General features: G+C 34.4%; 1 protein-coding gene across 6 annotated transcripts in view; it reads left to right on the plus strand.

Annotated features, from left to right (window-relative positions):
- Window positions 1-15,762, plus strand: part of LOC135219895 (histone acetyltransferase KAT6A-like) — a 326,469-nt gene that overhangs the window by 263,236 nt on the left and 47,471 nt on the right. For all 6 annotated transcript variants that reach the window (XM_064257053.1, XM_064257055.1, XM_064257056.1 and 3 more), the window contains exons 4-6: window positions 6,864-7,160; window positions 8,070-8,492; window positions 13,718-13,924. In XM_064257053.1, the coding sequence (XP_064113123.1) occupies window positions 6,864-7,160; window positions 8,070-8,492; window positions 13,718-13,924 (927 nt within the window). The remainder of the gene's footprint in view (window positions 1-6,863; window positions 7,161-8,069; window positions 8,493-13,717; window positions 13,925-15,762) is intronic.

A 15,762-nucleotide genomic window follows, 5' to 3' on the forward strand; every position in this document is an offset into this window, starting at 1 on the left:
ATTTATATGTATACAACTCACACAGTACTAATAGTTTATATATATATATATATATATATATATATAATATTATATATATATATAGATATTATCTATATAGTGTGTGTGTGTGTGTGTGTGTGTATAGTAAATTCTTTGGTAAAACAGGATATGTCTCATGTATAAAAGGTCCAATGAAACACACTGGTTTAAAACTAAGGATTATATTTTGGTGGACTAACTTGCACCCTTATCAAGTCTAAGCAAATTGCTGCTGTTAATAGCAACTTATTGAAAGAAACAATGTTCTATTATTCATATCCATGATTAGCGGCTACGTGATATATATATATCCCCCCCCCCCCCCCCATAAAATCTGCCACTGCATTAAGGGCTCCATTTAAGGTGTCTTGTTGAATACCTGAGGAAAAGTGGGAAATATTTACACAGCAGTCTGTACAAACTATATACTTTAATGTTTCAGTTTTACTGATTGTTTTTGACATATTCTAACCGAGGGATATTAACTACCATGGAAAGTGCTTTGTAAAACCATGACCTCCCCCCCCCCTTCATACCAGACAGTATTGTTTTCCCCAGGAGAACTTTATTAAATGGTTGGGGATATTACTGATATTGACCGAAAATAAATTAGATTCAGTAAGATACCAGTCTTACTTTGCTAAACTTGAATGAGTGTCACATTTGTCAGAATTAGCCTACTTAAAAGATGTGCCATATAATTATTAGTTTGGAGATGAACAAATGCTAACAACTATGTAAAACCTTCATTAATGTGTGAAATTAGTATATCAGGATGCTAGTACATAATACACCAGTGAACAAACAGTTTACCTGTATATTAAATGACAACATTCACAAATATTTTCATGAATTAAAAAAAACAGGTCTGTATAACACTTCTGTATAGAACTGTATATATGACTTCAAAAATTGTGAGGAAACTGATTACTGAAAGTCCATTACAGTATATAGTAGCAATGACTGTAAAACACCAACGGACGAAATATCACAGTTGTTATTTAATGAAGATTTACCAAATAAGAAAAAATGACCCCATTTGTTTGGATAACTTATTTTAGTGCATTATTTTACTCCAAGTAATGATGGTAGCACAGCATCATATAAATGCTGAAAAGGTTTTGTTGACCAAATCTATGGAGGTTAATGCTTTTGTATAATTTAAGTTTAGGTTACCAGTTACTGTATTGATATTTGTATAAGAGAGAAGCTTTGGTTGTGTGGAGTATTGCTGTGTCATTCACTGGGTGTGATGTCTTGTGCTTATTTACTTTTGTTATCAAAGGAAAATCATAGTCAAGTAATTATGCTGGTCTAATTTATTTGAGATTGTTTTTCTTCCTTCTGGATGTGCCTTGGCCACTTTAGAGGTTTTTTAAATCGGGCCAAAAATGATTACCTTGTGAAAATCATTTACAAGACATCTCTGGGGGTGTCGTCTCCCCGTATGATTTATGGGGTATTAATTATGAACTCGATGATGACTGTGAGTGGTGGCGAGGTAATTTAGGCAGTTTGACCTTGAACTAATAGTGGAGTGAAGGAACTGGGGCGGGGTTACCCAGTATGCTAGACATTTGTTTGTGGGTAAAAACACGTTTGTCTGGTCAGTAAGGATGTTTCATGGTCACCTGAGATACACATGCTGGGTAACTGGGCCATCCATGATGGATGGTGGTGCCTCGGTGGGAAGGGTCACCAAAACTGTTTGTGCACATTCTTCTCTACTTGTATCTTAACTAGTCTGCTCTTACATCTCTTAATTAAGTGTTTACAACATTTTTACATTGTACTATGTGAGTCTTCTCATCTTGAGGTTGAACTGCATTTTTCAAAGGAAGTTTGAGGCCGGAGTAATTACATTGACAGTGTCTTATTAAGAGAATTTCAGAAGCAGTTAGATTTTTTATGTATTTAATTTTATCAAATGGTAGAAATGTTGGCGAAGGGTAAAATGTTTTTTGCGGTTCCAGATACACTTGATGTTGATGTTTTGAAAATAATCTTTGTGTATGTATGTTATGAAAATACTATTATTCTACATATGACAGTCATTTAGGGTGATTTCTCTTCCAAAATGTGGTGTAAGTTCTGTTTAAAAGTAAGAAGAGAAAACTTTCGTTGTAAAGCCTTTTTAGGCCTTAAAAATTAAGAAGACATGAAGGGTTCATTCTGAAGATTTAAGTCTTGCTTGAATTTTTTAATTAGTAGAGAGGAGGAAGTCTTGAGCTTTTTTAAGGACTGAAGTTCATTTTGAGATTGATGTTATGAGACTTGAAATCAATTTTTCATTTACGCCAATAATTTTGTTTTATCATAATGATTTATAACTAGGGTTTTAACTAGCCTTTTCTGTATTATATATTGTTTGTCGTATATGAAGACTTATTGTTGACAAAAATATTGTTTGAATGGCAGATTGCAAGAAAGTAACCAAATCTCAAATTGATGAATTCATAGTAGCTATATAATCATATGTGGTTAGGGAATATTATGGCAATTTAATTAAGTTTAGATATGTGTGTGTGTATCTTACACCTAAGGGGTTTTAATGGGAAGATTTGAATAGATGTATTTGTGATATGTTAAGTGTGGGAAAGAATGCTTTGAATATAGTACTTACTATACTGTCTTTAAATTATATTATAGTAAAAGTTTTTCATATTTTCACTGAACATAACCTATTTTAGTTTACTGAGGAGGTTTAATGATTTGTGAGCAGTTTTCTTTCGTAAAATTTGTCTACAACAGTGTCTGTGAAGTATGGTAATGTGCATGGATTAAATTCCCTAATATTTAAAAGGCCTAGTGTTGCTATTAACCACATGGAAATGATTAAATACATTGTTCTGTAATAATTTTTTTTGATTAATGTAGGTACATGAAAGGATGATTGGACCTGGTCCCATTTACAAATTCAGTACTGAATGGAAAACAGGGTTGAGAGGAACTTGTTAACATTTCAAAGGTGCATAAATGATGATGTAATTCTTTTAATATTTCAATACCATTGATTAGCTAAGTTTTGAGAACTTGCAATATTTCTAATTATTATTATAATGCTTTTCCTGATTCCTGTTAGAAAATTTTTCATGAATAACAATTTGGTTTCTTAATTTATTAGCACTTATATCTGATTATAAAAGTAGTATAATTTTTGTTTGATGAAATATCTTTAAAGTACGTATGTAAAAAAAAAAAAGGGGAAGTCACTGAAGTTGTACGTAACAATGTTTTTCACAGATTATTCAAAGGAAACCTTTTATGGATCATATTATGCATTCATATAAAAGCTGGATGCATGACCTTCGTTCCGAGAAGGTTGTGGAGAAAGATGTTCTTATTGGGCAACGGCAATGCTTTGCGCAGGATATTTTTGTATCACTGGATTTGGTAGCCTATGTGCGCATATGCCGGGCTAGTCACACATGTCTTTGGCTCTTGTTTTTGGAGTTGTTGCCAGGATTATTTGCTTTTGACTTTTTTATGTGCTTATTGTTTTTGTTAGATGTTTAATTTTGTTACCACATTAGTTCTATTTTCATTTTGCCTCCATACAAGAGTGTAGGTAACAAGGGTAACGTGCATCAGCATGAATAGAATGGCAGTGGGCTGAAGCACGGCCTCATCTATTAATACACTTTCCACCCTCATTCCTGAGAGGAGGAAAAAGTTTTGGTTGGCCTTTTTCTAAATACTGTTTAGCTGTTGTTTAGTCAAGTTTTTGAATTAGTTATTGTTTAGGCTTCTGTTTGCTTAGCTTATGCTGAAAGAACATTTCTAAAACATTTTCTGCAGTTATTAAACTTTTCAATAAATCTGTCATATACGCTAATGTTTGAGTAATTATTCAATTACTTTTAATTAGTATATATGTAGAAGTTTTTTTTATTGACAATTATAAAGATTTATAATGGAAAAATTTTTTAAAAGGTAGATGAGTGAGATTTCTTATATTAGGATAGATGCTTAGATAACACCAATATTCTTGTGTGTAAGTAATCTCATAAGTAATGAAAATGTTTTTAGAGGTGCTTGCTGTCAAATGACATTGGAATAGTATACAGTAGTACTCGACGTGATTTTTATCGATCTCATTCTTGACCAGATTCAATGATCTTGTCAAATTAGCAAGTTACTTACTATAATAATAATAATAATAATAATAATAATAATAATAATAATTTGAAAAACAAGATGATTTTCATTATAGCCAAATTATTATTGGAATTTCTGTTTCTGATATTTACCTTGTTATTGCTTTTTCTGTTGAATTTGTACCTCATAGTAGGACAAGTTATTTATCATATTGCTCTAGACAAGGGCCACATATATTCCCTGTATTTAGGTTTGGCTTTCTAGGTTGTGGTGTTTTGTGTGCTAGTACATTTTACTTTGGTTAAAGATATCTTCCTGGCACATCACGTTACTGTATATACACAGGTCTCGGGATAGACTTGTATGTCCTCTTTGTGTGGGTTAAGTAGGATGTATTATTAAGCAGAACTTTGCCTATTTGCAACATTGCATTTTGGGTTGCAGTCTAGTTGGATGCCAAGTGCGCATCGAGGTCGTCTGTGATTGGTTCGCGAGCTAACCGGAGATGCTCGGCTAAGCTTAACCGAGTGGTGTTGTTAAATGGGTGTATTTGTATTCAACTGTGAGATTATATAGTAATACCAGTCAAAACAAGGTCCTCCATGGTGAGGAGAATTTAACAGCAGCCTTCTTGTGTTGAAGTGTCTTCTTGTCGTCAGTTTTTGAAGGAGGGTTTGTTTCTTTGCAAAATTTAGTAAGTACATGAAACTTCACTTTTATTGAGTGATCATTAGAAAATGTAGATAAAAAGATTGAGCTGTTAGATTGAACAGTAGAATGCAAAACATGATCACATCACACCCAGCATGTGTAGTCTGGCCGGTCGGGTCATTTTAAGCACATGCCAGGCACGGCTGACGTTGGTGCCAAGTTGTTTGTTATCAGTTTTGCGGCAGCTTTTCACTCGTAGACGTGTATCGAGATAATTGCTGTTATTCATAGCAGTCAGAATATGTTACAGTGTTGAGGTTGTTAAAGGCTGTGTAGCTAATTCAATGCTTTAAAAAGGGTAAGTCGTCATTTAGAAAATAGTACACTGTATAGAATACTAATACATATTTCATGCTTTGGACAAAGCAGTTTTGTATAAGTCATGAACATTGTGGGGTGCAGAATAAAATTGATAGTGCACTTGAACTGACATTGAAAAAATACACTGGTGTTGTAGGGGTTGTAGGTAACTCTTGGCAGGCCCAAAGGCTGGCGGCCAACCTAGCAGCAGTGGTGTATAGTACTTACTGGGCAGCTGTTCAAAAAGTACATGTTCTTTCATAGGTAAACATGTTTGTGTGGTGGAGTTGTAGGGGGGAAGTAGGGAAATTTGGACAGTTGCCATGTATGGGGACCTATTTATGTTGTCACCAACTCCCCACATCAACGTCAGAGGTTAGCTAGAGATAGTTTTGTAATTTTTGTTTATAACTTGGCAAGAATGGGTCGGTAGGTTATTTTTGTATTGAAATCCACATGCTGAGTTTTTTTTTTTTTTTTTTTTTTTTTTTCTTTTAAGATATTCGTTGTGGTATTGTAGTTATGTTTTTGTGGGTTTGGAAATTTCAGGTACTTGTTTGATATATACATTATGTATACTATATAGTATATATGTATGTATCTATTTATTTATCTAATTATTTACATATTTATTTATTATAATTATAAATAAAGGTAATGCCACGGAGAAAAGGGAAAAACAATAACTGTCCGAGATCTTTCAGGCTAAGACCGAAAGAAGGTTTAATGTACGTACAACCATTACTGCAACAAATGTTTTACTACATTGACAGATTTTTTTTATACAGAATTTAAAAAAAAACAAAAGAAAAATCATGAAAAAATTTGTTGATTGTAAATGACATAAATGTACAAAAGGTGGTTGTCATATACGTATACGTATATAGTACACTAATTTCATATACCATCCTTCATTGAATTCACCTTCAATAATGAAAGGATAAAATCTGTAGTAAAGCAGTCCTCAACTGCTTGAAGCATTGATAAAATATTTGCATAAATATACAGATTTTTAATGTAAAATGTTAGACTCAATTATAAGAATAGTTTTAATTCATGTAATAACATGCTATCATTCTCATATCCTCTACCATATGGTATGTATAAGGATACATAAATTATTATGATAGTTGAGGTAATTATAAAAAGATGTTCGTATTTAACCTCTATATGAGAGAGAACGTAATGACATGAATTAGAATTGGGAAAACTTCAGCCAATTTATTATTTACAATTTTAATATAAGTTTCTAAAACGGGTCCTGTTTTATAAGGGTCATTATTAGTATTGGAAACTGGTGCACTTATATTGAATCAATTTCAAATAATACTTATTGGTTATTTCTAGATATTAGATCATATGCATAGTACTTACATGTATTTTCATAGCTAAGGTTTTCCTTTACAGGATTAATAAATGAAAAAAATGGTTAATTTTAGGACTATAATTAGAACAAATAGGGATATATATTTTTTGTGTATTCAACTGCATATTATCAGAGTTAACATTGATATGTGTGTGTTTGCAAATGAAAGTGTTTTGCCAGCCACATGTGATAAAACTTTGAAGAAGCATAATTCATCCTTCAAAATTTAAGTGCATGGAAATTGAATGCAAATGGTGACCTCTGTGATGACTGGAAGTAAATTTACAGCCATATGTGTGTATATTCACCAAAGTTTGTAGTTGTGAAAAATTGCACTTAGGTCAATAATGTTTTTGTATACTTTCAGGACATAACATGTGAGATCACACCAGAATGGGTCCTAAGAACAAGGACCATGGAGGAGGAGGAGGAGGAGGAGGAGGGGGTGGTGGTGGTGGTGGATGGTGGAGGTGGAGGCAGTGGTGGCAGTGGCAGCAATGGTGGAGAAGATGCCAGTCAAGTATCTTTTGAAATTTGGCGTCAGAGGATACTGTCTGCAATTGCAAAGATAAGGTCGCAGAAACAGCGACCTAATCTTGAGCGCATTACTCAAGCCATGAGGCAGTGGCCACCTGATGTCGTCATTACTAATTTACAAGCACAGGTAAGAAGTTGGCTTAGTCATTCAATTAGATAAAAATATGAGCTCATTTATATTTAATTTCTTTTACAATTGTGGTAGGAAATTGGACTTCCTTTAAAGATTTCATTAGAAAATAAAAAATACAGAATTATCTTGTACAGACAAACATCAGAGTACAAGTTTCTGTCATCTCATAGCTTTCCACTTTGCATTTTAATTTTTGTAGCTGTTCTCACTTTATGATCTTTGGAAAATTCAGAGCTAAAGATGTTACATCTTTTATTTTTAAACACCTTATGCTTCTCTCTCTCTCTCTCTCTCTCTCTCTTCCTCTCCTCTCTCCTCTCTCTCTCTCCTCTCTTCCTCTCTCTCTCTCTCGCTCTCTACGCCACACCCCACCCCCTCCGACCTCTCCCCCCCCTCCCCCCTCCCTCCCCTCTCCTCCCTCCCTCTCCCCCATCCCCTCCCCACTCCCTCCCCCCCCTCCTCCCCCCCCCCTTCCCTCCCCACTTTCCCAACTCTCCTCCCACCCCTCCCCTTCTCCTTCTCCCTCCACTTCCCCCTTCTCCCCGTCTCACCCCCTCTCCCACCTCTACCTCTCTCCTACCTCCACCCATCCCCCTCCCCGATCCCCACGCCTCCACTCCCTCTCTCCCCTCCTCCCCCCCCCTCCCCCGCCTCCATACTGCTCCCATTCGTCTCTATCTCTCTCTCCCCCTCCTTCTCTCCCCCCCCCACCTCTTCCCCCCCCCTCCTCCCCCCTCCTCCTCTTCCTCCCTCCCTTCCGTCTCCTCCTTTCCTCCTCCCCTCCCCCCCCCTCCCCTCCCCATCCCCCCCCCCCTTCCCTATCCCTTCCCCCCTCCCGTGTCTTCCTTCATCTCTCTCTCTCTCTCTCAAATAAAGACATTATTTTTCCTTTTTCCTGATCAGGTTGATGCTGGTGCTGTTCTCTATCTTGAAAAGAGGGGTATAGAGTCATATGCTGACCCTAGGAACCCTCCTATGCGCATCGGACGAGTGAGCACCAGGGCACCCACTGCTAGTTCACGGGCAGCTGACTTGGTGGGAAAAGTGGTCCGGGCAGTTAGGGAGCTTATGAGTGACAACTCAGAAGGTGCCACTATTAAAGAGGTTCTTGGTAAATTAGATGGACAACTTGGAAACTGTGAGGATAAAGGTAATCTTGTTCGACATGCTATCAAGAGAGCCATCCAGCGTGGATTCTTGAAGCAAGATGACCAGAACAAACTATCCTTGGGTACAGAAGCCCCCAAGAAAAGGAGTTGTGGTCGTCCGTCTTTTATCGAGATGCCACATGAACCTGCTCCTCCTCCCCCTACTGCTGTTTTACAGGTAAGGATGTTGATGATTTCTGATGTGTTGCGTGTTTTTTTTATTTGTGTAGTCATTGCATTGTAGTCGTATTTAAAAATTTATGGAGGGTTTGGGATACCTTTGGCTCCAAGTGATACATTGTCTATTGCCTAGTATTTTATACTTTAAATGTATAGTCAATTATCCTATTTTTTTCAAATGGACACTGCTCAGAACTGTTCACTTAATTACTGCAAGCAGAGAACCTTTTTGAGTTCAGTTACTTTTACAATTAAAATGGTACCTAATGTAAGTTAAAATTGTTGATTATTCGTACATGCACTTTCAGTTTGACATAATATTTTAGACACTATGCAAGACAAAAAAGCCTGCAAAAGAAATAGTTAAAGTTTCTTTTGTATATGTAGTAATTTGAAGTCCTGTATGTAAATGTTGAAAGTTGTGAGCTTTGTAAGTCTAAACTAGCAAACACTGAAGTTGTTTATTGGTGGATTTTATTAGTACCTTTGTATTTTGTTGTTTTTAATCAGCTGATGTTCACAATTGTCATATTGTATATTGATTGGTAGAAAGATAAATGAAGAATAGGAAAATTTCAACAATTACATAGTCCTAAAAGACAACATAGCTCTGTAATTTCTTAAAGCTATATAGTATCCAGGTCATAGAATTTGAGATGCATAAAGGAAGGCATAATTTATCAAGTGTTATGCCTGTTTTTTTCACTTAGAGATCTTTTTACACTAATATTTTGACCTAGAAAGAAGTCTGGAAAGTTTTGTGTTGCATCATTCTTTTACCTTGCTGCACAAGTTTAAGAATTGGAGTTTTTTATTTTTTTTTTATTTTTATTTTTTTTTTTTAACTATACGTATACCCATTCGCATGTTTTGATTGCATTAGTAATTGCATGCTGAATTTGAAATATGCTAGAACATATATTAAATATTTCATTGAGGGTAATATTTTGATAACCAAAATTTTAATATCAAGGAAGTGTGGAATAAATCTAGTTATAACCACACTATATTATTTATGTTAACAGGTCTGTAACATACCATCTATATTTTGTAAACTGCTGAAAATTGTTACCTGTTTTATCTTTTAAGTAGGTATTAACACCAAAAATGTAGTTTGTTTTCAGTCTTTTCTCTTTGCCACTGAAATTACCGTAATGGATTAAGCTTTAATGTTTCCAGGTAGTATTTGTTTGAGGAGATTAAAAATTTAAGAAAAAGGCTGATTAAACACTAAATTGACCAGGCATTCTTAATTAATCTTATGAAATAATTTGAAGAAAATATGCATTTTTATTTTGTTTGGTAACTATTTTCAAGCCTATCATGTTTTTGTTATCTGATCAATTTTTCTTGTTGTTATCTGATCAACTTTTCTTGTCTAATGTAGATTTTGAGTAGTTTAGCACACACAACATTCATTAGGTTCATAACAATTCCCACATTTGTACTAAAAAGCTGAATGATTGCCACTGAATGGAAGTGGATGATAAGGACAGATATAGATCTGTTGACCTAAAGTACATGTACATGGGTTCAATTCAAGACCCAATTTCAAGTCAGTTTTTGGATGAGTGGCTCATTATATTTTAAAGAATATTAACATGAAGTTGACCAACTCCAGGGGAATTCATTTAGGAAAAATATATGGGCATGTGCTTTCATTAATATGGAAATGACTTTTGAGACAGAAAATGTCATGGTCTTGAAGCTGTGATACATTTAGTACAGGATAAACATGCACACACTGGACCAACCTTCTTCTGTAAACAAATATAATCATGAAGGAACAAGGGTTTCTTTGTTAAATTTAAATACTTTTTTCCTCTAATTATTTGTTAGTCATTGGTGATGTAGAAACTTCTTTATATAAGTCCTTGTCTGTGATTGACCAAGGCTTTGTCATATTGATTTCATTGATTTACTGGTGGTAATGATTGATTTATTGCCATGGGTGGGAGCTCATTTCTTTCATTGTGCCTGAAATTTTAATGATGCTGGTTTTTCTTTTAACTGATTATCTTGCCCGAATTTAGCCTTAAATTGACATAAGTTGATAGAAAAGGGTATTCAAAGAGTTAAAAAGTTAAATTTTTGCACTTCACATTTGTTCTCCTGTATATTGTACACTATAGCAGCAGTGAAAGTATTGATTGACATTGCCCTTAAACTGTTGATCACAAGTGTTGAGAAGAGGTGATATTGACTCGTAGAAAAGTAGTAAGACACTGTCGTTGGTGGTGGCTGGACACATTTTTATTCGCTCTGTAGAGAAGTGATCGTGTATGTAAATGAGTGATTGAAAATTATTGCTGTTGTGTAGATTTCACCATTGAAGTTAAATTGCAGTAATCTGCTGGTGTTTAAAGAGCATTCTCGGATTCTGTGAGTTTATTTTCAGTGAGGTAAAGCTTATCTGAAAAGCCATTGTGATTGATGATCAGTGGTTTGCCAAAGTGTTTTGACATTTTCAAACCCCTCGTGTGTAATTGAAATTAACCAGAGTGGCTTTTGTTCCGTCTGGCTCGTCCATGGCTGTTTGTTGAATAATTTTGTGGGGAAGGTGCTTTGTGCGCGTAACATGTTTTAGACTGACGAGGATTTATTGACATTTTGTGTATGTAGAATATGAAAGTCTTGAGTATTGAGCTTGATTTATTTACATTAGATAGTAATTGTTTGAGAATTAATTTGGAATGGTGTCTGGATTTGATGAGCTTTGCTATTTCAGGAAAATTTTACCATTTTTGTTATTAGGCTGTTTATATAATTCCCAAGAGATAGGTTTTTTTCCTTTTTGGGTTTTATTGTTATAATGTGAAGATAGATTTATTTTCCTTTTGGGCTTAATGTTTTAATGTGAATTAAGTTCATTGCACTGAAATTACAAACTGTTTTGGTACAATGAGGCTACCACAGCACCTTTCAGTAACCATTACATCATTTTTGTCTGGGGATGTTTAACATTGTTAAATTTAAATTGGTGTTCAGCACCTGAAAGAGACTTGAATTAATCCGTTGTCAACTTGTTAAGGAGGTTAACTCTTAAGGTTTAATTACAAATGACTTTAGGTTATTGAAACTAGTTGAAGGTGGTTCTTGTAACAAGATAAATTTTCCAGAAGGAAGGTAAACGGTTTCCCATTGTCAGGTTTTGAGATAAGGATTATCTGTGTAACAGTTCAGATAATGACTTGAATTATCAGTGATGTTGGACTTTTTAGAGTGGATTTATGGCACCGAGTATTAGTTATGATTGAAAGTACTATACAGTATGATAGTGGATTGGCTAGTGTGTACCTCTTAGAATTCAGTATTCATTTCTTTTGGTTTAATATTTTATGAATTGAGGGTCATAAAATGATTTATTTAGTTGGTGTCACATGAAAAACATTTCAGAGTTTATTGCATTAGTGGTTTACTTTTTCTGGAAGAAAAACCCTCATGATAACAAGTAAAACTCATTCAATTTTTTTTTGCTATTATAGGAAAATTTATCATGATATTAAGCAAAACCCAGTTAACAAACGAGCTTTGATGACAATTAGTGCAGTTTTAGATGAAATTTTTTAATGGGAGAAAAATCTGTATAGTTCAAGAAATGCATTAAAACATTATATCAGCAAAATAAAATTACCTCTGAAAGTACTGTGAGTTCAGTGATCTATTGTTTATCTAGTATGTGAAAGAGATTGAGATGGAGAAGGGTGGTTGAAGTGATATCAGAGAAGTAAGAAACGTTGGCAGTGGACCGACTGGTTTTAATAATGCAAAGGTGATATTTAGAACTGGATTAATATTGTCTGGTTGCAGTCGAGTGAGTTTGTACTTGCCTCCTTTGCGTTCCTTCCCCTCATCCTCCCCTCTCCCCTCTCCCCCTCCTCTTCTCTGTGGCATGTGCAGGTGGTTAGTCGTGTTTTTGATGAATAGTGAGAAGGTGATGTTTGTAAATTTTAAAGATGGCTGTAATTTTATGATATATTAGGAATATTTGTCACATCAGATGTTTGATACACTTAAAACTTTTATTTGTAATGTCTGGTTGATTGAGATATGTATTCATTCATTTAGTCTGCATTTAAATTCCTTTTTAAATCTGACATTTAAAAAAATTTTAGTTCTTGTGTTGAAAGGGTTTGAATTTATCTTTGCATTTATATGTTTTCAGTGTGAAATATACATAATCTTTATTGTAATTGTTTTAAACTTTGGAACAAAAAAGTATGCTGTGCTTGTTTGAAATCCTTAATTTCGTGATAAGAAATGGAATCTTGATACAGTATGGTAGATCTGCCATTGTATTAACTGTTTTTCCCATGTTTAATTTATCAGCTGTAAATAGGATTGATATCCTAGTCACTGGCTGTTGCACGTTTCATTGTTTCTTCACAGAAGTTCACTGCATGAGGGTATATATTAAAAGATTAACTTAATTTGAAATGTAAAAGATTTCTTACTAAAAGGGAAAAGTTTTGATCATCAAATTCATGCCTGAAGATCTAAAACAGTTTAAATTTTTCTTTTTAATTTTGACTTTTTCTAACACTTTCATAAACTTGACTAAATACTGTTTGCCGTTGAGGGCCCTGCTCTGCATTATTTACTGTTTCATAATCTGTGCAATTTAGTCAGGTGTCAAGTAAGCCTTCTGACATATATGTTCACTTTACCATAAGTGATATTAGAAGGAAGTTCTCCAACCTGTTGATGGAAGTCCTATCTTTTTGTTAGCGTGGTAATTTTACAGCATTTATCTGATCAAATATTGATACTTGTAAATGTCATTCGTTTGTGTTAAGCTTGCGTCAATAATCCATGAGTGTGCTAGAGAGAGTATGTATTGATTTATAGTCTTTGCATCTGATGCTTCACTCTTGGCTGGTTTCTTTGTAGTTTTTTTTCTGCTACTCATTAGGTTTCTTCATGTTTGTATGTTTTTGTATGGGAAAGCTGTTTTTTATGGCTTTCTTTTTATATTAATCCTACGTGTAATTATTGCGTACTCAAATCACAGATACACTGCACATTATAGTATTGTTAAAAGGTATAAGCTATATATAAAGGTTTTGAAAGAATAGATTGCATTGTAGAAGGTTTTTAAGAACTTCAAAATGTTAGGTTTACTGTAATTTTATGATAAGTCATGCACAGAAAATGTGGTTATTGGTAAATAATGACCCACATCTTTTTGGCCATTCATTTGTTTTTCTTTTTAACAATTTACAGCAAAATACAACTATGCCTATATGTTGTGAGTGCCTGGGAACTGAAAAAAGTGTTGAGGGTGGTTTTGTACATTGCCCTACATGTGGTGCTTCGGTCCACCCAAAGTGTTTACGCCTTGACCCAGCAGCTTCAGTCAGATTGCAAAAACACGGTTGGACATGCGCTGACTGTAAGAGTTGCGTCGCCTGCCAGAAAACAGGGTCTGAGGTGAGATAACAGTTTTTTTCATTTTAGTAGCTTTCACCTTAGTTGGTATTAGTTTAAATTTTTGACTGCTATGCATATAAATTATAACTGTAGTCCAAGATTTTATATATGCTATAAATATTCATTATTGCTGATTTTTATTATTTGATAAGTTGTCATGGTGTAATATTGAATCACATTTGGCTAGCCTGTTTGATTTAAAAGGTAAACTTTTGCTTCTGCTTTTAAAAGCCATGATTCATAAATGTTGTGTATTGTGTATTATAGTTGTTAATGCCCTTGTCATAAACTGGACGCAGCTTTTTTAATTAGTGCCACTTTTGGCTATTTTGTGAGCTACTTTCTCTTGTGTGGGAATGAAATTAGTTACAAATGTTATTCATGCAAATGCGGTGTAGCAATAATCATTAGTCCTTTCAAATTGTGGACATAGCAAGTTTTTCTTACTTAAGTGAGCAAATATTTGTTTTTATTGTTGATTCATGAAAAAGCTGTGGGTGGTTTGTAATTATCATTAAGTAATAGATGGAAGTTGCTTCAGTGTAAAGGAAGAGGAGTTGTACTGGGTGGGATGAAATTAAAGCTAGCAAATGATTAGTAAAATTTATGGAGCGGTGCACTGGGAACAAAGTGATACTGCTAAAAACTTTTGTTATTACATGTTGAAAGGTATTATCATGGAGGTAACAGAGGGAGGTAACAGAGGGAGGGCTGTTCTTCCTTCTTTGTATGTATCTACACATTTTTAGGACAATTTGCAAAATACTGCTTTTTGAGTTTGCAAATGTTCACATGGAATTTGACAAAGTAATATTACTACCTACTAATGTAGTATTAGAACTGGTTAAGGAAGAGACATGTACATAACATTTTTACTCTTTTCAATAAAACCTAAGTATGAAAGATACACATTGCTGGAAAAATTCACATTTGATAAGGCTGGGAATAAGTATTAACAGTAGGGAATCGGTATTACTTTTGTTGATGTTTGGGTGAAACGAAACATGGAAGGGTTAAAAACCAAAGTATGCATGAAGTACACAGGAAAAATTCTCACAAATATGTTTATTTGCACTGGTTTTTTGTGCCACAGTGAAATTGAAGACTTGCCTACTGGTAGGTTTAGATTTGAAGGCTTTTAGAATATGCCCAAATTAGTTTAAGAAAAGGAGAGAAGTTTGGTATGTGAGCTTGGGAAAAAGAAGTTGAATGAAGAAGGTAAAAGTATAATGAAGTTACTATTTGACAGAGAAGCAGAATGGGTAACTAGGTAATTAAAAAGTTACAAATAAGACTTCACCTTTCATTTTACAATATGTGCATTAGGTAAAAAATATGCAGTAATAAAAGCAAAGATGATAAAGAAGAAAAAGTGCCCATGGTAGACATAAATAATATATGTGCTGTATAATTTGGGTTAAAAATCATAGGATAGAGTGTAAAGAGAACAAATTAGTGCCAAAAGTAAATATACTAAAAACAAAGTAATAAGAGGAGTTCCAGTGAACTCACTAATCGCAGTACAGTACATAGTAGGAAACAAAATTTTAGTGACCTAAATAACATCACCAACAAATTAGCTTTACAAGTTAGATCTTTAGATCTGGTGAGAAAGTCAAACTAATTGTCAAAGCCTAGAGTTGGCCAGAGAAGATTACTGAAAGTCTCCAGGTTCAAAGAAGGCTAAGGATTAGCAATGATCCCATGTAGTTGTAAAGTGAACTGTGGATGAAGTTAAGGGCTAGAAAATAAATAAACAGATCTCAGACTGAAAATCATGTTACCAGGACTGAAGATGATAGAAGGAGCTATTGTAAGCAAAGAGCAGTATTTTGTAA

The sequence above is a fragment of the Macrobrachium nipponense genome, chromosome 1 (genome assembly GCF_015104395.2).
Source record: "Macrobrachium nipponense isolate FS-2020 chromosome 1, ASM1510439v2, whole genome shotgun sequence".
NCBI classification, from domain to species: Eukaryota; Metazoa; Arthropoda; class Malacostraca; order Decapoda; family Palaemonidae; genus Macrobrachium; species Macrobrachium nipponense.